Source organism: Microcaecilia unicolor, chromosome 13, assembly GCF_901765095.1.
Source record: "Microcaecilia unicolor chromosome 13, aMicUni1.1, whole genome shotgun sequence".
NCBI lineage: Eukaryota > Metazoa > Chordata > Amphibia > Gymnophiona > Siphonopidae > Microcaecilia > Microcaecilia unicolor.
In genome coordinates, this window is record NC_044043.1 from 83,177,630 (window position 1) to 83,199,296 (window position 21,667).

Consider the following 21,667-nt stretch of genomic DNA (forward strand, 5'->3'; position numbering starts at 1 on the left):
AGAGGGCTCTGTGTGCCCTCTTTGGCATGCATGCCAAAGGTTCGCCATCAATGCTCTAAGTCATGGTTTGTTTGCTGAAGTTCTTTGATCTGATGAGGTCATCTATCTGTAAAATTAACCAGGCTCTATTTTTGTTGCCCACACAGGGACCCCCCTGGAGCTAGGAGGTCCTGTAATGCCTAATGGTGAAGTGAATCCCTAATACCATAAGGTCAAATTTAAGCCCCTGAAGCAGCCCATGTAGGGTGAAACACAGCCGTGTTGGGCATTAGTTTATTGCTAATGAAGATTTTTTAAGAATTCATCTATCTCATCATGTCTGCCTCCACAAATTCCTTCCTTCAGGACCAAGCAGACCACTTGCCTTCCTGTTTTTCGGGACTCTCTGTGAAAGGGTGCATTCATTCAGAAGATTTTGCACTTTTAACGACATCGATAAAAGCTAAATTTGGGTGTCTTTTTGCTGTTGTTTTCATTTAAAAATGGCATGGAAATTATGTTGTCATTTTCCATGTCTTTTCAAACAAATGCACATCCCCTAGTTCTTATAATGATCTAATTTTATACTGTAAACTGCTTTCAATAATTATCAGAAATAGAGGTATAAAAGATTTTGTAAATAACTCAGATAGCCATCAGCTGAATATTGACCTGCAATGTCACTCAAAACAGTCAATGACAAATTGAGGTCAAGGTCAGGTATGATATTATTCTAGGCACATATGTGTATGATGCACCTTAATGTTTATTTTTAAATACATACTAAGATTATAAGTATATGATGTGATTATACCGCCCATGGAACTAAATAGTAAACTGCTTTAAAACTGATTTCTCGTAGCTGACGTCGCGTGACAACAGTCCAGAAGGACTTCGAAGGACTGACTCCTGCAGGAAATCCAGAAACTTCAACAAGCAACCCAGCACTTCGGATTATTATAGAAATCTAGGCCAGGATACAACAGAACAACTAGAGAATACAAAGATGGCACACAGTGAGGAGGTGAGTGGTGGAAGGGTTCCTCATTTTCCCCTAAATCGTAGAAAAGTCAACTTGAATAATGTGCCAGAGCCGGTGGTGGGAGGCAGGGATAGTGCTGGGCAGACATACGGTCTGTGCCAGAGCTGGTGGTGGGAGGCGGGGCTGGTGGTTGGGAGGCGGGGATAGTGCTGGGCAGACTTATACGGTCTGTGCCAGAGCCGGTGGTGGGAGGCAGGGATAGTGCTGGGCAGACTTATACGGTCTGTGCCAGAGCCGGTGGTTGAGAGGCGGGGATAGTGCTGGGCAGACTTATATGGTCTGTGCCAGAGCCGGTGGTGGGAGGCAGGGATAGTGCTGGGCAGACTTATACGGTCTGTGCCAGAGCCGGTGGTTGAGAGGCGGGGATAGTGCTGGGCAGACTTATACGGTCTGTGCCAGAGCCGGTGGTGGGAGGCAGGGATAGTGCTGGGCAGACATACGGTCTGTGCCAGAGCCGGTGGTGGGAGGCAGGGATAGTGCTGGGCAGACTTATACGGTCTGTGCCAGAGCCGGTGGTTGAGAGGCGGGGATAGTGCTGGGCAGACTTATATGGTCTGTGCCAGAGCCGGTGGTGGGAGGCAGGGATAGTGCTGGGCAGACTTATACGGTCTGTGCCAGAGCCGGTGGTTGAGAGGCGGGGATAGTGCTGGGCAGACTTATACGGTCTGTGCCAGAGCCGGTGGTGGGAGGCGGAGATAGTGCTGGGCAGACATACGGTCTGTGCCAGAGCCGGTGGTGGGAGGCGGGGCTGGTGGTTGGGAGGCGGGGATAGTGCTGGGCAGACTTATACGGTCTGTGCCAGAGCCGGTGGTTGGGAGGCGGGGATAGTGCTGGGCAGACTTATACGGTCTGTGCCCTGAAGAGCACAGGTACAAATCAAAGTAGAGTACACACAAAAAGTAGCACATATGAGTTGTCTTGTTGGGCAGACTGGATGGACCGTGCAGGTCTTTTTCTGCCGTCATCTACTATGTTACTATGTATATGTTACTATGTCTTATCATAAACCAGTTTGATCTTGTATAGGTCGACTGTTGATAATATGGCAGGTAGGATTGTCTACGTACACACAGAAGAACCAAAGCATTTGCAGACATGAAGACACACAGGGAACAGCGAAGGTGACTCAAATGGTAGACAGACGATGCGTCAAAGGTTCTAAAAGTTTATTGTCCAACAACCAAGACTCGACACAGCCATGCTTCGGCTGACACGCAGGAAACAGCAAAGGTGACTCAAATGATAGACGATGCTTCAAAGGTTCTAAAAGCTTATTGTCCAACAACCAAGACTCGACTCGGCCATGTTAAGGCCTATCTGGCCTGCCTCAGAGCCTTCAAAGGTTGTCTGTGTGACCTGAAACGAATGCCATTGTGTGACACAATGGAAAATGTATCTGTCGCAAATGTTTATTCTGGCAGAAAGTGCTGTGCGCCAAGAAATTCGCAAATGAGCTCTCTAAAATTCAGTTCTCATCACAAACAGCAAATAGTCTTTTCGTGATGAGAAGTGAATTTTAGAGAGCTTATTTATGAATTTCTTGGTGTGCAGTGGTTCCCACCAGAATAAACGTTTACCATTGTGTCACATGATAGCATTCGTTTGGGGTCACACAGACAACCTTTGGAGACTCCTGATGCAAGCCAGATAGGCCTAAACATGGCCGTATCAAGTCTTGGTTGAAGCACCATCTATGTATCATTTGAGTCACCGCTGTTTTCTGTGTGTAGGTTGAACTGTCTAACCAGAGCTACCATAATGTTTCATCTAAACATAGATGTGTATTTACGTCCCATCACTTTCTTTTATGGTTTGGAAATCACTTTTTCACCCTAAAATGACTAATCCATCCTGAGGAATGCAAGTAACTTATTTAAACATTTAGGGGCCCTTTTACAAGGCGTCAGTAAGCCTAACGCGGGCTTACCGCTCACAAAAAAGGAAGTACCGCCGGGCTACCACAGCTGCCCAGTGGTAGTTCCCACCCCAGTGCCCTGTCATATCCAGTGCTACAAAAATATTTTTAATTTTGTAGCACCGGTGTGTACCCAGCGGTAATCAGGCAGTGCCGTGCGTTGCCTGGTTACCGTTGGGTTAGCGCTGGAGCCCTTACCACCACCTCAGTGGGTGGCGGTAAGGGCTTCCCCCAGAAATGGCCACATAGCAAGTGCTTTACTTGCCGCACTGCCATTTCCTGAAGAAAAGAAAGACCTGCCTTTTACCCGCTGCGGTAAAAGGGGGCTTAGGCATGAGTCAAAAACACGCGCAGGCACCCTTTTGCCGCAGCTTGGTAAAAGGGGCCCTTAGTAACATCATAGTTAATTTCCCTTAACTAATAATCATACATTCAAATATTTATTTATTTAGTTTTTGCTCACACCTTTTTCAGTAGTAGCTCAAGGTGTACCTGAGGCAATGGAGGGTTAAGTGACTTGCCCAAGATCACAAGGATCAGCAGCGGGATTTGAACCAGCCACCTATGGATTGCAAGACCGGTGCTCTAACCACTAGGCCACTCCTCCTTTCTTCAAATGGATTCTGTTTTGTTCTTCTTGTAAATATATATATATATATATATATATATAGATAAAGATAGATATGTACATTTAGTTATTTAATAATAAATGTATATGTGTATAAATTTATTTATTTACTATCTTTTTGAAAATATTCACCCAAGGTAGTGTACAGCAAGAATAATCTGGACGTAGGCAACAGATAATTACTGCAGTAAAAAAATAAATAAATAAAAGCCCATATTAAAGGCCTTTTGGTGGGAAGAGGAAGTTATGGGATGGGGTGGGGTTATTGGGGTTTAAATGAAAAATGGATGATGAACTTGCTGAACATGGTACCCTAAGGTTGTGTTGATGGTTTATTGTACTTGTTGGGTGAGGGGCGTATATTATGACGTCATCAATAAAATTGTTGAAAACTTAAAAATACATATTATGTCATAGTATGCTACTTACAATGGAAACACAGTATACATTAAAACATCTTTAATAGACACCCATTGGTAAACAGAGGTGTCTTTATGTTCTACCTCTCTTTACCAATGGGTGTCTATTAAAGATGTTTTAATAAGGGGGACTAACAAAGCAGGCTGAATGTGAAGTCAGAAAGGTACATGAATATGATCTCAGCTAGGGTATGTCTATATATATATATATCTGGGTTCTAGGCTCGTCTATATATATATATATATATATATATATATATATATATAGACGGCCTAGAACCCAGATTGAATCTTGGTTTGGATTGAATTATCTTGCAGTGTCAAGGCTTTCAACCTTTTTTAGCCTGAATAATAGGAAAATCAACCATATTCGCTTGTGGAGGCAGCTTTCATACAGTCTTGAAGGCCACAGTTGTGATCCCTTCTAAATAGGTATTTTAAAATATTTCACAACCTAACGGGCTTGTTCTACAAAGCTGTGCTAGCGATTCCTACCCGGAAAACGAGAGGAAGCCCATAGGAATTGAATGGCTTGCTCTCATTTGCTCCATGGGAATCCACGGCTTAGTGGAGCCCTAAGACTCTAATTTATGTCTCCAAGACCAATATGGCTACTGGATCTCTGTACTGTGATGCTAACGGGCCAAACACATCAATGCCTTATTTTCAGGAGCTTCAGTTCCAAGTCAGCCTGTATTGATTGGATGGTGCTAAATGATTCAGTAGGTCTGACTCATTGGTTATTGTTTCCTTCTGCATCTGCTGCCATGGTAACATGGAATACTATCTGCTCTTGAACTGTTGGGAGGACCGATTGCATAAATGCTATTCTGTCATTTTGTGAGTTGAATGACAACTGGGGGTGGAAAAAAAAGTGTCCCTTCTTTGTACCACTGCGGCGGTAGGAAGTTTGCCCAGACTCCTTGAAGTTTTAGTTATACAAAGACGATAATGGTACCTGCTAACTTACCTTATTATGTTCTTGTAGTTGGATTCAATGGTATGTCAATGTGTACAAGGGGCGTAGCCAGACCTCGCCGGGAGGGGGGGCCAGAGCCCGAGGTGGGGGGGCACTGTTTAGCCACCTCCCCCTGCCGCCGACCCCCCCCCCCCACGCGCGCCGCTACTGCCGCCAGTTTTGGACCCCCCCCCCGATGATGAGAATGACGACCCTCTTGAACCCCCCCTCCCGCCACCAACCCTCCCTCGCCGTCGCCACCCGCCCCGCTGCCGCATGAGGTACCTTGTTTGCTGGCGGGGGTCCCCAAACCCCGCCAGCCGAAGAGTCTGCTTCATTCAACAAAGTTCGTGTGAAGAAGATCAGCTGGTTTTGACGCCTTACGTCCTGCACGGGGCTACATGCACGGTGCAGGATGTAAGGCATCAAAACCAGCTGATCTTCTTCACACGAACTTCGTTGAATGAAGGTGCCGGAGTCTACTAACTCCGGCGCTGAAGCAGACTCTTCGGTTGGCGGGGTTTGGGGACCCTCGCCAGCAAACAAGGTACGTCATGCGGCAGTGGGGCGAGCAGCGATGGCGGGGGAGGGTTGGTGGCGGGAGGGGGGTTCAAGAGGGTCATGGCAGGGGGCCAGGGCTGAATCTACGGGGGCCCAGGCCCCCCAGGCCCCACGTAGCTACGCCACTGGTGTACAACCATGACAATGCCAAGGCAGCTGCAGTGATGCTCCGTTGCATATACTATACTATAATATAAAATGTTTTATATTCCGTATTTTTCTGTTAGAATTCAACGTGGATTACAATTTTTAAAAAGACCTCCCACAAAAGAAGTGAATTATACCTTACAACACTAAAAAAATATACGTTAAATTACTCCATATCATTTACAGAAAATAAGTTAATTTTTACATTTTTTACAAAGCAGCAGGTAAGACCTGGGGTGGGGGGGGGGGGGTCTTTTACTAAGCCACAGTAGCGTTTTTAGCTCATGGTAGAACTCAGCTGGCGGTAAATGCCGAGACACCCTAGTAACATAATGGGCACCTCCTCGTTTACAGCCTGCTGATCCGCGAGCTAAAAATGCTGATGTGGCTATTAAAATTCAAAGCGAAGAAATGCAAAGTGATGCACTTAGGGAGTAGAAATCCACGGGAGACATATGTGTTAAGACGGTGAGAGTCTTATATGTACGGACGGGGAGAGGGATCTTGGGGTGATAGTATCTGAGGATCTGAAGGCGACAAAACAGTGCGACAAGGCGGTGGCCATAGCTAGAAGGTTGCTACGCTGTATAGAGAGAGGTGTGACCAGCAGAAGAAAAGAAGTTTTAATGCCCCTGTATAAGTCGTTGGTGAGGCCCCACCTGGAATATTGTGTTCAGTTTTGGAGGCCGTATCTTGCTAAGGAAGTAAAAAGAATTCAAGCGGTGCAAAGAAAAGCTACAGCAATGGAAATAGGGGACAACCTTGCCTAGTCCCCCTAGACAGTGAAGCAAAGTAGAGGTTGACACAAAGACCAACCAACGCAAGGAATGTTGCATAGGATATTTTACTGTAGGCACCGCCTGTTTCAGGGGTCACCAAAATTCTTTGAAAAACAAAGATTACTCTTGCGACTGGTACAGAAAGAAGGTGAGCACAGCAACAGTATCCAAGAATAAGATGCCAACAGAACGCAGGGAAGAATCTCAACCTCATTTCTCTGTGTTTGGTGATCCCTGAGGCAGATGGTTGTATCCTCCGAAACAAGGCTCGTGTCGGGTCAGGTGTGTCTGGTGCCTCCAGTAAAGTATCCTAAGCAACATTCCCTGCGCTGGCTGGTCCTTGTGTCAACCTCTACTTCACTTTGGTGTAACTCAACAGGGAACATTTATGAAGTAATGTGCATTGCCATTGCAAAACAGAGATTACACACCTGCCTTTAAGGCCCACCCAGACAGCGCTCAAATTTGTACATGCTGCCTGCATACATGTTTAATCGCCTCTTTTAAAATTGCTGCTAATAGGAATATGCAGATTTATGCATGTAAAAGGTGCTTTTTTACACATCTCCACAGCTAATAATTTGGACATGTCACTCTGAACTATAACAACGTCGGTATTATCTTGGATCACTTCTCTCTGAATATAAAGTTGCAAAACAGAGACAAAATGGATTTTTCTGATATTGGTCACTTGCCCACCGAATCTGATATTTTCTCTAACCAATGTGAGTCAACAGAAACACATTGGCTATGCATACCCATATTTGACTTGGAGGGGCATTTTCGAAAGCAACATCTAAGTCAGAATTTGGACGTTTTACAAAAACGTCCAAATTCCGAACCAGGAAGAAGGTCATTTTCGAAAAAGATGGACGTCCATCTTTTGTGTTCGAAAATACCATGGACGTCCTGTGAATTGGACGCTTTGCGATTTGGATGTCTTTGATTTTCAGCCATTTTCGAAAAAACAAAACGTCCAAGTGTAAAACATCCAAAGTCAAGCCATTGGGATGTTGGAGGAGCCAGCATTTTTAGTAGATTGGTCCCCCTGACATCTCAGGACAGCAGTCGGGCACCCTAGGAGGCACTGCAGTGGACTTCATAAAATGCCCCCAGGTACACATCTTTTTTTTGTTTGTTTGTTTGTTACATTTGTACCCCACGCTTTCCCACTCATAGCAGGTAATGAGGCTTACATATTATATACAGGTACTTACTTGTACCTGGGGCATTGGAGGGTTAAGTGACTTGCCCAGAGTCACAAGGAGCTGCCTGTCCTGTGCCTGCAGTGGAATCGAACCCAGTTCCCCAGGACCAAAGTCCACCACACTAACCACTAGGCCACTCCTCCACTCCATTGTTCCCTTACCTTGTGTGCTGAGCCCCCCAAAACCCACTACCCCCAACTGTACACCACTACCATAGCCCTGACGGGTGAAGGGGGCACCTATATGTGGGTACAGTGGGTTTCTGGAGGGCTCACAGTTTCCTCCACAAGTGTAATAGGTAGTGGGAGTATGGGCCTGGGTCCATCTGTCTGAAGTGCACTGCACCTACTACTAAACTGCTCTAGGGACCTGCATGCTGCTGTAATGGACCTGAGTATGACATCTGAGGATGGCATAGAGGCGGGCAAGTAATGTTTTTCAACACACTTTTTGGGGGTGGGAGGGGGTTAGTGACCACTGGGGGAGTAAGGGAAGATCTAAGTTTTAGTGCTGGACGTTTTTGCTTTGTTCCATTATGGCTGAAAGGCATCCAAGTCTTAGGAACGCCCAAGTCCCGCCTTGAACACGCCCCTGATACGCCCCTTTGAGATTTGGACAACCTTCTGACGGACTTCGGAGAAAGATGTCCAAAATGAGGTTTTGATTATGCCGATTTGGACGTTTCTGTGAGATGGACGTCCAAATGCTGATTTATGTCACTTTTTGGACGTCCATCTCTTTCGAAAATGAGCCTGTTGGTATCTTATCCATTTTTAATGAGAGATGAAGATGCCACACAAGTGGGAGGGAGATTTGACAGTAGGTTCTGTTGCCTAAAACTTCTAGAGAACTTCCATGCATTACAGTATTTTCCAGCACAGTCTACACCTCCGGACCCACCCAGCCAATCAGTTTTTCAGGATATCCACAATGAATGTATATGAGAGAGATTTGGTATGCAAATATATCTCACGAATAATCATTGTGGATATCCTGAAAACCCAACTGAGTGGGAGTGCCCCAAGGACGGGGTTGAGAACCACTGGTCTACCATCAGTTCCTTATTGTAAACAGGCCGCATGGGCAATCACATTTAGAAGGTCTGATCGAAAATAGTAGCATTAGAATTCTGTTTACGAAGCCCAAAACATCGAGATTGTAATGTGTTTAGGGCAGGATTTTATTTCCTCTCCTTCAGTTTTGAGGCCTTTGTTAACCTGTTGCATCATGATGCTTCTTGATTGCAGACATATATACAAATGGAAAACTCATGCATTAATTGCTAGCAACAGCATTGCAGTACCTGGTGTGTCTTCTGAATGGAAAAGACAATGTAGTGATGTCCTTGAGGGACAGGGAGAAGTAAGTGGATCAGGGAAACTGAAAATCAGTATCTGCTTAAAATGAGCATGCATTTGTCCATAAGATTATTGTATATGATGTGACAAAGGATATAATTAAATTTAAAGGAAAAGTACAAACAGGTACCTCATGGAAAAATGGCTATTGCTGAGCCCATTAATATTTAGCTGTGAGAATACCCAGGGCAGTTCTGTAACTTGGCGCTGGCAATTAGGTTCATCTTGGCGTGTGTAAGTGGTGAGACAGCTGTCACATGAATAATTGCACTATGCGCTATCCTGTAAGGTAGCCTGATTGTGTACTAGCTGCGCGTTTGAATGCCATTCTCTAAACATATTACAGAAAAATTGGACAGGAATTAGAGAAAAAAAGTAATTTATTACTCACCAGGACAGGATCAGATATCAGTTGCAAGTTGTGCAAAAATAATAACATAAGTACATAAGTAATGCCAGACTGGGAAAAAACCAAGGGTCTGTCGAGCCCAGCATCCTGTCCACGACAGCGGCCAATCCAGGCCAAGAGCACCTGGCAAGCTTCCCTAACGTACAAACATTCTATACATGTTATTCCTGGAATTGTGGATTTTTCCCAAGTCCATTTAGTAGTGGTTTATGGACTTGTCCTTTAGGAAACCGTATAACCCCTTTTTAAACTCTGCTAAGCTAACCGCCTTCACCACGTTCTCCGGCAACGAATTCCAGAGTTTAATTATGCATTGGATGAAGAAAACTTTTCTCCGATTTGTTTTAAATTTACTACACTGTAGTTTCATCGCATGCCCCAAAATCTAATATCAGTAGCTTTGGTAATGATAAGTATTCAGACTAAATTATATAAAGAACAGCTGTAAAGAGAAAAGCAAAAGAGAGAGAAAGGAACCACTAACAGGAAATATCATAGATCCTGAAGGGAAATAAAATATAAAGAGAGAAAAAAAGTACATAGTTATCTGTTATAAAGAAATAGTTCTTACCCAAAACAAAGGGAAATAATATATTTCCTGGAGAATAGTCAATCAGAAAGGACAACGCCCTGAATCAGGACAGAAAACTCTCTTGCAAAAAGGCTCATTCTAAGGATTTCTTTGTCTGCAGGTATTTTTATAGTAATAATGATGTCATGGCCTCTCCCCTCCCCTACACCAATCATAGGGCTTGTATAGGTGTCCTGCAAATACACCATCGGGTCCTTTTGTCCTTACCATCTTGTAACTGAAAAAGTTATGTTTAACAAGACAGTGGGCTGCCATAGTAACAAGGATCTTATCAGAGCTTGTGATCAGCCAGAAATTCCTGCATTCCTGCATGTGGCTAACAGCAAAGACCAACAGCCACATACTGAAAAGAAAGATGGGGGGAGGGAAGTAGTGCAGCATACCTGAAGTAGAACAATTGATTAACTGCAAAAAGAATGTAGAAGTGGGTGGAGCATGGGAGGGGCAATGGGCGTGGCTCCAACTTACATGTGCAACTTATAGAATTCAATAAGTTCTGCTTGTTGCATAACACAATTAGGGGTCCTTTTACTAAGGCGTACTAAAAGGTAGTCCATGCCACCTTTAGTGCTCGGTTTTCCACACGCTGCAGCCACTTTTAGCATGCCAGTAAAATGGCCGCATTTGTGGGGGTGGGGGGGGGGTGGGGGTGGGGGTTTGTAATAGCCATGTGCTAATTTTTCCATTAGCGTGTGACCATTACCACAGGAGCCCTTACTGCCACCTATTTAGGAGATTCTAAGGGTTCTCATGCTACTTCCATGCTAATCGGGTAGCGCGCAATAATGTGCCCATAAGTACATAAGTATTGCCGTACTGGGAAAGACCAAAGGTCCATCAAGCCCAGCATCCTGTTTCCAACAGTGGCTAATCCAGATCAGAAATACCTGGCAAGATCCCAAAAAGGTACAAAACATTTTATACTGCTTATCCCAGAAATAGTGGATTTTCCCCAAGTCCATTTAATAACAGTCTATGGACGTTTCCTTTAGGAAGCCGTCCAAACCTTTTTTAAACTCCACTAAGCTAACCGCATTTACCACATTCTCTGGCAACGAATTCCAGAGTTTAATTACACGTTGAGTGAAGAAACATTTTCTCAGATTCGTTTTAAATTTACTACTGCTACCTGAATAGCACAGGAACGCCTACTCTCCGCCCATGGGCATGCGTTCCACGGTAGTGCTCTTTTAGCATGTGGTAGGCCTTCCGTACCTTAGTAAAAGGGCCCCTTAGGCAAATCCCTTTATGCCTGCCCTTGACGTGGTGTAAATGGTTACATGTAAATGTAGGCGTGGAAATTCAAGATTATGCTAGTATTCTAAAACAGCATCTTGGCGCACAGATCCCATTATAGAATTGGTGCTCACTGCTTGGCATCGGTGCACCTAACTTGAGGTGTCAACTCGTAGAATTGCCCCCACTATGCTTTGTTTTCAAATGTGGTTAGCATATCGATACAGTAGATAAGCTAACATTACACATTTATTTTTATTTTATTTATTTATGTATTCTTGTTTCCTATTGTTAGCCAAAAACAAGTTTCGGTTCAAAGTGGCTTACAATTAACATTTTAGGTGAGAATTGAAATAGTATTTTACCGTTGTAACATGGATAGGACGTCGGTAGTTTATGTAGGTATCTCTAGAATTTTCGGAGAGGTAGTTTTGAAGAGGTAGGAAGATAGTTTATGTAGTTATCTGAAGGCTTTTGATGAGGTAGATTTGTAGAAGTATGACGTCCATAGCTTATGTATGTAGTTAGCTATAGATTTTTTTGAAGCGGTAGGTTTTCATTTCTTTCCTGAATTGACGATAGTTAGTGAAGCTTCATGTGGCTTTTGGTATTGAGTTCCACCATTGGAACCCTGAGGTATCTAAATCCTGCCATGTAGATGGTTTTATATGGTTTTGGTTCTTTAGTTGGGTAGGTGGAGAAGTAGGTAACCTCTGGTTTCTGGGCTTGAATTTCTTGGGGATCATTCAATCATGTCTTGCATATATTCAGGTGCCATTCTAACTCGTATTTTGAAAATGAGGGTGCTCGCTTTGAGGAGTAGTCTTATTTATTTATTTATTTATTTATTTATTTATTTATTTATTGCATTTGTATCCCACATTTTCCCACCTATTTGCAGGCTCAGTGTGGCTTACAATACATTGTGAATGATGGAAATACAATGTGTTACAGTACGATTATAAGTTACATTGTGAAGAGTTATGGGAAAACAGTGTCAAGTCAAGACATTGTTTAGGGCGTGGAAACACTGGAATGTTACAATGGGGAAAAGATAGGGCGATAGAACAATAGCAGTCAATCTTGCCTTGATTGGCAGTCAGTGCAGTGTTTCGAGCAGTGGAGTTGCTCTGTCATATTTCGACAACTTGAATATCAGTCTTGCTGCCGTGTTTTGCATGGTTTGCAAAGATTTTAGTACGTTGCAGTAGCCTAGTTGTGATAGTATTGTCAATTGCACCATTATCCGGAATGATTGTCTAGGAAAATAGACTCTTATCCTTCTCAGTTTCCATAGTGTCTAGTCAACATAGTTTAATTGCAGATTCAAAATCTTCTTCAGTTCTCCTCAGGTTGTATTAGATTGAATTCTTCTACTATCTCACCTTTGAAGGCAGTGAGGATTATTTTCTGCCCGGTGAGATATTTCCAAAACATACGTGCTAGGAAGGAAAGAGTACTTGACCTATGTCAGTTTGGAATGAATCCAGTTTTCTCCAGCACCAGTACAGCTAGTAGAACTCCTTAAAAGAGGCCACTAAAATGATACATTGCTACATAAATCCATTTGGCCCGGTTCCTCTCTATTTTTTAACTCTATGAATAATATCAGTATCAATATAATTCTTATTGATCTCTGTTTCTCCTAAGAGAGTTCCACATGGTGTACAAATCAAAGCAGAACATATACAATAAAAATATCCAGCGAGATACAGTATAATCAGGTAAAACAAATTCTCATCAAAAACAAAAATCAAGTGATCACTCAGCATTCAAAACATAATCAATGAGTAAAAATAACTTCCTTCTTTCCTAGTATGAAGAGGGAGAGAATTCCAAAAAGACACACCAATATGGTTTTAGCTACTCTGCCCTGGTATATTATTATTGATTTGACTATTTGTATACTGTGGTCAGCAAACACGAAGGGGACCCTATTTGCAAAAGATATCAGTATTAAACAAGAAACAATCAGGGACTCATACATTTCAAAATATTGAAACAATTTAGAAAAGTAGTTATTATGAAAATAAATATGCATAAAAATGCATATATGTTTGCATATAATGGAAGTGACAGGAATGCAAATCTCTATCATGCATATTCATTAGGGATATTCCAAAAACCTGACTAGCGTGTGCACCTCCAGGCATAGTGGCAGAAGTAGTGGCTACATTGAAGCTGTGGACATTTATGCTTGCTCAGGTTACTACTACTACTACTTAACATTTCTAGAGCGCTACTAGGGTTACGCAGCGCTGTACAATTTAACAAAGAGAGACAGTCCCTGCTCAAAGAGCTTACAATCTAATAGACAAGTGAACGGTCGGTCCGATAGGGGCAGTCAAATTGGGGCAGTCTGGATTCACTGAACGGTAAGGGTTAGGTGCCGAACACAGCATTGAAGAGGTGGGCTTTAAGCAAAGACTTGAAGACAGGCAGGGAGGGGTTTAAAGACTTGAAGACAGGCAGGTTCAGGTATAAATGGTTTGCATATATTTTATGAACAACATTTATAAATTGTGACTCCTCCTGCAGTCTATGCAAAATCTTCCTTGAAGACGCCTATGAGCTGGCCACATAGGGAAGCGGTTTACATACATTCAGGTACTTATTTTGTACCAGGGGCAATGGAGGGTTAAGTGACTTGCCCAGAGTCAGAAGGAGCTACAGTGGGAATTGAACCCAGTTCCCCAGGATCAAAGACCACTGCACTAACCACTAGGATACTCCTCCACTCATTCCACCAATAAGAGCCAACCTCATCAGTGATGTCACAATGGCTTGATTGCCCGATACTTGGCTCACTTCTGATATTGTGATGTCATAAGGGAAAGGGGGAAAGGGAAATGGGACTTGATATACCGCCTTTCTCAGGTTTTTGCAACTACATTCAAAGCGGTTTACATATATTCAGGTACTTATTTTGTACCAGAGGCAATAGAGGGTTAAGTGACTTGCCCTGAGTCACAAGGAGCTGCAGTGGGAATTGAACCCAGTTCCCCAGGATCAAAGTCCGCTGCACTAACCACTAGGCTACTCCTCTTCTTGACATTATATATACTTTTCTGTACATAACCCCTAGCTGTCACCTCCATTATAAAGATAGTATAGGGGCAGTTAGATGTGGGATTATCTCGACTGCTTCGTTCTCTTTCTTGCGTCAAATACAACAGTTGAGAAAATCCCACAGACCCTGATGCAGGAGGTGAAACTTGGGCCGGTCAGACTGAACAGCATAAAACGGCAAAAAAGATAAGTGATCCTCACAATATCATTATATGAAATTGAATTAGTTGAGGGTCACACCGACAATTGGAGGAGGTTTTTTTAGCCAGTGATGATTGGGTAGTGCTCCCTTAGGTTGGATTCAACAAAGGAGTGTCTATCTGTGTTTGAGGCTTTTCCTCCTAAAAATTAAATAAGTTACACCACATTACAGTTTCCATAGTAGAGATCATTATACATGATTTGTTATTGACTAACGAGGAGATACTCTACAAGCTCTAGGTTGTTTATAGAAGGTACTCTGTTAAAGAGTTGCCCATTTTGTGGCCGAAAATCAATAAATAGGGAAGCTATACATGACCAGCTGCTGTTGACCCTATAACTTTCATTGAAAATGGTCCCCATTATTTTTTTTTTTTGTAGGTTTCTCTTCTATCGGATGAGAATGCACACAATGGCAGCACCACCGAGAGCAAGTCTACTGGAGATCTGCCCCCTCCCCCACCACCACCTCCGCTCCCTGAGACCATGTGCCCTCCTCCTCCTCCACCACCACTGCCAGCTGTGGCCCCACCACTGCCACCTGTAACCCTAGTGTCCAGCAGTCATCAACGGCGCTCATCCAGTTCCTCCGCAAGTAAGTACCAAATTTTAACTGTTCAGCACTGGGGGGAGGGGGGGGTTATCCAGACTTTCCAGCAATGTTGTATATAGCAATATATACTGTGTTTAAAAAAAAAACCAAAACTATACAGAGCTTGTTTTCTGGATAACTGTCAAAACATGACCAATTTCAATAAAATTTGGGATATATTATCCTGAATAAATTTGCAATAAGCCAGCCACCTCGCCTAAACAATGTCACCACCAGCTAACGATTATCGTCATGATACACACATACCCCTTATTAAAAATATGCATATGACTGGTGCAAGAGTTTCCAGAAAACAGGTGGAAGAGGGTAAGCGTAAAATATGTTTTGAAGAAATTGCGAGGAACGGGTTCAGTCGGGAAGCAACAGGGCCCAATCAGGTTGCACTGACGAAAACATCGTGGCAGTTGAAGACCCAGGTAGTGAAGTGGTATCATTCAGATGAGGTGGCCAGCATGAGCGTAGGCTTATTGTAAATGTATTCAGGATGGTATATCCCAAATTTTATTGACAGAAAACAGTTTTGTTTAGTTGTTTTTGAAACACTGGGTTTTTGGGGAAATACTGTGCTATGTATTTTTGTTTTTTTTATTCAGGATCATATATATCAGGGGTTCTCAACCCAGTCCTCAGACCACACCAAGCCAATCAGGTTTTTCTGGATATCCACAATGAATATACATAAGAGAGATTTGCATGCAGTAGTCTAGAGAATCTGCCTGTCTCTAGCAATTGAAAACACAATATTGAAGCACCGCCTCCCACTGGTAGCAATGTGGTTGGAGGACTCCCGCTCAGCTTACAGGGAACAGTGATTGTAGGTCCTCCATGGCCAGAGAATGTAACTCACCTTGCACTACTACTGAAAAGGTGTGAAATAAATTCAAATAAATACAGTATTAAGAATAATTCACTAATCCCATGCCTTTATTAGAAATGACTAGGAGTATGTAGGCTCATAAGGGGTCTTACCAGGGAAACATAAATCTCAGTAGGTGAGCAGGATTCACACAATTTCACAAAACACACCAAAAACCTATATTGCCCACATATAGGTGACACCTGCAGCCATAAGGGCTATTGTAATGGTGTACAGTTGGGTAGGTGTTTGGTGGGCTCCCCAAACAATATAAAGGAGCAATGATGAGATGTGTACCTGGGAGCTTTTAGGTCAGGTCAACTGCAGTACCCCCTAGGGTGCCCCACTGCTCTGCTGGGATGTCTGTGTGGCCAGTCTACTAAGAATGCTGGCTCCTCCTACATCCCAATGACTTGATTGATTGTGTGTGTTTTTCACTTGGACTTTTTTTTTTTTTTCAAGAATGGACCAAAATGCACAGAGCACAAAAACATCTAGCAAGTGGCCATTTTTGAAACATAAAGATGGACATTTTGCTATTTTGAAAATGGCTATATTTGCTATTCGGATTCTGGACATTTTGAACAGAACAACCAAAGTCGGACTTAGACATATCGAAAATGCCCCTCCACACATAAACCGTATTATGCCAGGAAACCAACGAATAATACAAAGTTTTCAAATGTATAGTACCCCCTTTACCCCCACCTCCTCAAGCCAGTCTCAGGTTGTTCCTTTTCCACAACTGAATGCATTTACAAAACCCTTCGTCAACCTCCTTCTCCCACTCCCAAGTGCACATTTAGCAGAAGGCTCCTTGCTCATGGTGCTCAAATAAACTTAAAGTCCTTTCATCGATGTGGCGAGCCTCTCAGAGCATCCAGTTTCTCGTTCTTCAGAAGCATATACAGTCCATTTTTCCACTTCGTAAGAGAAGGAGACTCATGAGTCCTCCAATTTATCAGCATGCATTTCCTAGCTAAAAGAAATGCTTTTTCAAGTTTTCTTGTGTAATTCTTTTAGGCTTACAGACTGCACAACTTACTTAATCATGCACTTGATCCCCTCATAGCTAAGTTATGATTCACCCAAAAATACTAGGATTAGGGGGCATGCGATGAAGCTACAAAGTAGTACATTTAATACGAATTGGAGAAAAATTTTCTTCACTCAACGTGTAATCAAACTCTGGAATTCGTTGCCAGAGAATGTGGTAAAGGTGGTTAGCTTAGCGGGGTTTTAAAAGGGTCTGGACAGCTTCCTAAATGAAAAGTCCATAGACCATTATTAAACTTGATTTGTGAAAAATCCACTGCTTATTTCTGGGATAAGCAGCATAAAATGTATTCAGCTTTTTTGGGATCTTGCCAGGTGCTTGTGACCTGGAATGGCCACTGTCAGAAACAGGATGCTGGGCTTAATGGACCTTTGGCCTGTCCCAGTGTGACAATACTTATGTACCCTTATAAAGGACCTCATTTTGACACTACTCATGCTAGTTCAACCCTTTAGTATGCTTGTTACCATGTGTCTAGTGTATACACAGATCCATTGCTGTTTAAGAATTTGTTTTAGTAATAGGGCTGATTCATACTATTTGCATGGCTATGTATTCACTGTGCACCTTGGGAATATTGACCAGGAACAGCCCAAGCAGATTGACTGAATAACATTGCCAACAGCCACAGCTGATGCCTAGGTATTCAAATCGTGAGCTCAATTCATCCAAATTCATTTGATAAATAGCAACTGTTGTAAAGGGAGGTTAGAGTCAGTGCAAAGGTATTAGGTCACTAGGCGAACCTTCAGGACCCGAGGTTTTACTTGAGAGCCGGATAATTGAATTGAACAGTCATGGTAGCCCCAACACTGCCACTCAGTGGAATGATCTTATAAAAGCGCATAATTAAGACATCAGCTTTGAAGTGTTAAATTTTGTTTCATGATGAGGATAACCTCTAAAAGCTATTTATCAGGTCAGTGAGTAAACTGCTAGGACTCAAGGAGTGGAGGAGTGGCCTAGTGGTTAGGGTGGTGGACTTTGGTCCTGAGGAACTGAGTTCGATTCCCGGCACAGGCAGCTCCTTGTGACTCTGGGCAAGTCACTTAACCCTCTATTGCCCCATGTAAGCCGCATTGAGCCTGCCATGAGTGGGAAAGTGCAGGGTACAAATGTAACAAAAATAAAATAGATACTATTGGAGATTCTACATGGAATGTTGCTATTCCACTAGCAACATTCCATGCAGAAGGCTGCGCAGGCTTCTGTTCTGTGCAGGACGTCAGACTCACAGAAGTCTGCGCGGCCACATTGGTGATCTGCAAGGGCTGACTTCTAGTGGAATAGCAACATTCCATGTAGAATCTCAAATAGTAGCAACAGTGGAGGAGTGGCCTAGTGGTTAGGGTGGTGGACTTTGGTCCTGAGGAACTGAGTTCAATTCCCACTTCAGGCACAGGCAGCTCCTTGTGACTCTGGGCAAGTCACTTAACCCTCCATTGCCCCATGTAAGCCGCATTGAGCCTGCCATGAGTGGGAAAGCGCAGGGTACAAATGTAACAAAAAAAAAAAAAGGAGTGACTGATATTCATTTTCCTTTTCTCTGTACTACTTGTTATAAATTGTAAGCCATCTTGCTGTGTCCAGTGGATCGAAGGTCGATGTATCAAATTTCTTAATAAGCCAAACTAAACTATTTGAAAATTTCCTATTGTCCCTGGAAAAAATGCTGGGTTGAGTTTGTGTGGCTGTCAGGACGTATAGTTTCCCTTTGACTACAGCAACTCTTTCAGGGCCAGTGCAAGCCGGTAAGCATGGCAGGGGGGCACCGCAAGCCATGCTCACCTGTTGCACTGGGCTATTGTCTTTCTGTCCTTCCACAGTCCGGCATCTTTTTTCCCTTCGCGCCTCTCCCTCCAGCGATACTAAATTTGACCTTGTGTCACCAGCAGCATCGGCGAAGGGAAGCAGGTTGCCTTGGACCTCCTGCTACAGTTTCCAATGCTAGAAATATTTTCTAGTACCGGGGGGGGGGGGGGGGGGGGGGAGCATGCCCAGCGGTAATCAGGCAGTTACCGCCTCTCAAATAGGAAGCAGTAAGGGTTCCGGCAGTAAATGGCCACATGGCAATTTTTAAATTAACCGTAGATCCATTTACTGCCCCTTTAAAAAAGGCCTTTTACCAGCAGCGGTAACAGGTGGCCTCAGCGCACGGCAGTCCCACACACCAGCGCCACTGTGGGCCACTTTTTACCACCATTTCCCCATAATATGTAATGAATATCTTCCAAACGACAGGGGCCGTGTTTCAGCTAGACAGCCTGCATCAGGAGTCTACATAAACAAAGGAAATTGAAACATCCATAGCTCCGGAGTACATGCTTCACCTTAATTACCTCCCACCCAGAAATGCAGTAGCCACCTCGCGCTCGTATCTCAACCTGCACTTCCCAAATTGTAAGGGCGTCAAATACAAGAAGATCTTTGCTTCGTCTTTCCAATACTCCAGTGCCAAGAATTGGAATGTTTTACCGAAATACAAGTGGATCACCAACAGTTCAAGAGGCTGCTGAAAACTCCACCTATTTGGATCGGCCTACTCCCCCTGCACTCTTACCGATTAATAGTCCCACTTACTAATCCCGATACTGTAATGCCCCCTCCTTTTCCTTGCCTAATTGTCTCTTACCATATCTCTTATTGTATTGTCATTGTACTTAATCCTATGTGAGCCACTTTGTGCCTGCATGCGTGGGAAAATGTGGGGTAGAAATGTACTATAAATAAATAAACTGTTTTTAGGCTGCTAGTATGCCCTCCCAAATGAGCATAAACCAGCCATTCTCAACTGGGAGAGATAAAAGAAACCAAAACTACAAAAATATGAGACAGGCAATTCTTTTTTATTATTTATCAAGAGTAATTTACAATTACAAATGCTAGTTTCTCATGGGGAGCGCGGGGGACCCAAACATGTGGTCTACCTCCGCCTCTCCCCTACGTAATGCTCTGATAACAGCTGTTTATATACCTTTTATGTTAAGCAAGGCTTTAGCACTTATCTTCCTGAGAAATCATTCTGTTCTTATCATCTATCCCACGTCACTAAATCTCACATTCTTCTGTTCATCCATAATTGCACCTTTCCCAGGCCCGTTTGCACGTAGGAATGTCTTATCAGATCATAAGTTCCTAGGCCTCACGATTTATGGCCTTTGCCCTTTTTGACTCTGGTCTAGGGTGCACAACTAAGTTTATAGTGTTTACTTAGGTGCTAGCAGACCATGAGCTCTGATTCAGTAAAGAGGTCAACTAAGAGACACTCACTTAGGCCTGTCAGCCTATATGCTCTGTTGAGCCTTAGCTTTTACAGGTCTTAACCATGGTTCATATTTCATAGTTCATAACTATAGAAATGATAAGTAGTAGTAATAGTAGTACCCATAATATACGATACTCATGAATACAACATTAAAAATATATATAATATGAATGCATTGATAAAAAATATATCAAGACATCAAACGACTGGATAAAAAATGATAAAATGAAATTAATTTATGAACTACATTGGAACATTGAGTCAGAAATAAAGGAATAATTACATACTAGGGTAAATAAATAAACCTTGAGGTGGAGGTAAGATCGGCTGAACTTTCAGTAGTTGGGATAGCTAGCACACGGTAAAGACCCATGCACTGGCTGTCATAGCTGGCCATACCTCTGCCTGCCCTTGTGATGCTCAAACCCAGCCCATTTCTGCGTTAGGCAACTAACGCCGGGTTTTTAATGCAACGGCTTCCATTTTACCGCGGTACACAGTAGCAATACTTTTGCTACTGTCTACCACGCTAAAAACCCCACTTAACTGCTTAATGCAGCTTTGAAAAAGAGCCCCTAAGTTTTTTCAGCTGAAAATTCATTTTAATTAGGTGCTTTAAAGTTATGGGGTAGATATTCAACGATTTTAAGCAGGCAGATGCCTTGAAGCAGGTTTAATTTTGTATTGGCGTTTTCAGATAGGCTATTGTATAAAACTATATAGACACATATATTGTTTGTATAAAACATGTGTAATGTATTCCCCTATATGGTTTTACTGCCTAGCCCTCCCTGTTTACAAAGTTACATGGCATTGCCGACACAGCCCATTCAAAGTGAATGGGCTGTGTCGGCAGTACCACACAGCCAGCCGCTAGCGTGGCTTTGTAAGCATAGAGGTAAGTGTCCTGGTATAAAATTACCCTCTATCAAGCTGGAGGTTGCTTTATTGTTAAGGGATTGGAGAAGGTTCTTGACATTTGCAGTCAGATAAATGGCTAATCAATACCGTTTGCCAATGACGTTTATGAGAAATTGAATGTTAGCTGAAAGAATTATAATGTACTAATCAGCCACACAGTCTTTTGAAGAGATTTTCTTCAGGGTCTTAGTGGAGATTGAATGGTGCTTATCACAATGACATTCCTGTTGATGTCGATCTGTTCCTAAAGTTCCATTTATTTCAGTGTCATCTGGAGCAGAATAAATTAATAATTAATGGACTGGAACTCCCTTTTCAAGGATGAATCACCTTCTTGCAACACTTGCAACTGTTCTGCTACACATTTAAACATTCAGGAAAAAACCATTCACACAAAATCATGTAGATGCGATATGAAAACAAATTGTAGTACGCAACGTTTGTATTTAATGAC

General features: G+C 42.9%; 1 protein-coding gene across 2 annotated transcripts in view; it reads left to right on the top strand.

Moving 5' to 3' along the window:
• ESPN (espin) overlaps positions 1–21,667 on the top strand; it is a 163,526-nt gene that overhangs the window by 100,585 nt on the left and 41,274 nt on the right. For both annotated transcript variants that reach the window (XM_030186135.1, XM_030186136.1), the window contains 2 exons: positions 842–1,003; positions 14,883–15,096. In XM_030186135.1, coding sequence (XP_030041995.1) covers positions 842–1,003; positions 14,883–15,096 — 376 coding nt within the window. The remainder of the gene's footprint in view (positions 1–841; positions 1,004–14,882; positions 15,097–21,667) is intronic.